At 45.3% G+C, this 1,990-nt stretch overlaps 1 protein-coding gene across 1 annotated transcript; it reads right to left on the bottom strand.

Moving 5' to 3' along the window:
* Nucleotides 1-299: 299 nt before the first annotated feature.
* LOC113900737 (developmental pluripotency-associated protein 2-like) lies at nt 300-1,704 on the bottom strand. The gene is made up of 2 exons (XM_027554395.1): nt 1,152-1,704; nt 300-734 (listed from the first exon to the last, which is right to left on the bottom strand). Exons 1-2 carry the CDS (start codon nt 1,531-1,533, stop codon nt 586-588), a joined length of 531 nt encoding a protein of 176 aa, XP_027410196.1. The 5' UTR covers nt 1,534-1,704; the 3' UTR covers nt 300-585.
* Between the last annotated feature and the right edge of the window lie 286 nt (nt 1,705-1,990).

Genomic DNA, 1,990 nt, shown 5'->3' on the forward strand with positions numbered 1-1,990 from the left:
ACTGAGGATGGTGAGAACAAAGTATAGCAGTCATTGGGATGTGAATCACTTTAACTGTGGGCTCTCCACCATTTATCCTTTTTCTCCTGATTACTAGTAAGGAGATTGAATCAATAATCAAAAACTTCTCATCAAGCAAAAGTCCAAGACCAGATGACTTCAGTGGTGAATTCTAACTTTTTAAAAATTGAGGTAAAACCATATAAAACATTATGTTACAAATGTACAGGGCTTCCCAGATGGCACAGTGGTAAAGAATCCTCCTGACAATGCAGGAGATGCAGGTTTGATCCCTGGGTCAGGAAGTTTCCCCTGGAGAAGGAAATGGCAAGTCCTCCACCAGTATTCTTGCCTGGAAAATTCCATGGACAGCAAAGCCCGGCAGACTGAAGTCCATGAGTTCCCAAAGAATCGAGCACAACTGAACGGCTGAGTAATTGAGCACACCCACGCACATACCCACTACAGATATACAACATAGTTATTCGATATTTGATACTACAAAAATCTAGTTACCATGATTACCATAAAATTACCCTCTTCACCCATTTCTCCACCTCCCATTCCTTCCCTGCTGGTAATCACTTATTCTTTTTTAAAACGTGGTCCATTTGAAAGCAATGATGTTGATGTATCCAAACCAGGTTTCTTCCTCCTCCCCATTGTGATTAATCTTTTCATAATCTTCTTATTCCTCTTAGCGCATTCAGGGCATAACAGGTTGTCTTCCAGGTCTGGGGGTGCAAAAGTGCAGGCAGGTAACATGAAGAGGGAGGTCATCCTCCTGGGGGTGTCAGGCACCCAGGTCTGACCTGCTTGGAACTGCAGGCGAACCCAACCTTCTGTGTCTGCCAAGAGTGGTCTGCCATGGACCACACACCACTGGACACCTGAGGCTTGTGGCAGAAAGGATTCAGAGGCACGAAGGGCACGTGAATTCACAGCCTTTGGTTGAACAGCCCTTGACGCAATTCTTGACCATGCTGCCAGCATGGCTACCTGAGGTGAAGTTACCACCTCAACCATTTTAGTCCTTTGCTCACTCTCACTCATCTTCCTTTTCTGTACACTTCCCCTCTTGGTCACCATGCTGTGCTTCCTTGAACATGTGTGCATTCGGGCCTCCCGTGATGATTTAGGAATATACTGACCTTTTTCAGGAAAAGCATGTTCTTGGAGTCTCCGATAAACTTCTATTTTCTGCCCATCCGTACTCAGCTTAAGTTGTTGGCACCAGTTCCGCAAAGTGTCCCGACTCACATCGTTAATCGGAGGCAATGTGGTCAGCAAGGGACAAAATGATCTTCTAAAGCTAGAACTTGGACAATCTTCCTCAAGCTCATTTGTTTGAGGAAGAGGAACTTGATTATTTGTATTCAGTGCCTCCTCTTTGACTTCTGAAGTTGAGGAAACACCTGGTTCCACTTGATGGTCTTCAATAATTTCCTCATTAACTGGATACAATGTAAGAATCACATTTTCTTCATCTAAAGGCCCTTCAAAGAAATTCTTTCCATAATTTGAGTATGCCATTTCAAGGAATGCTCAGACAAAGGCAGAGCCACAATGCTCAATCTCTGCAGTTTAATCCTCTGAACCTGAGGGTTTCTAGTCCAGTTTCTCCTTCCTTTTGTAAGCAAATGTCCCCTACTTCCAGAATTGATGCTTTTGAACTGTGGTGTTGGAGAAGACTCTTGAGAGTCCCTTGGACTGCAAAGAGATCCAACCAGTCCATCCTAAAGGAGACCAGTCCTGGGTGTTCATTGGAAGGACTGATGCTGAGGCTGAAACTCCAGTACTTTGGCCACCTCATGTGAAGAGTTGACTCCTTGGAAAAGACCTTGGTGCTGGGAGGGATTGGGGGCAGGAGGAGAAGGTGACAACAGAGGATGAGATGGCTTAATGGCATCACCGACTCGATGGGCATGAGTTTGAGTGAACTTCAGGAGTTGGTGATGGACAGGGAGGCCTGGCATGCTGCAGTCCATGG

The sequence above is a fragment of the Bos indicus x Bos taurus genome, chromosome 11 (assembly GCF_003369695.1).
Source record: "Bos indicus x Bos taurus breed Angus x Brahman F1 hybrid chromosome 11, Bos_hybrid_MaternalHap_v2.0, whole genome shotgun sequence".
Taxonomy (NCBI): domain Eukaryota; kingdom Metazoa; phylum Chordata; class Mammalia; order Artiodactyla; family Bovidae; genus Bos; species Bos indicus x Bos taurus.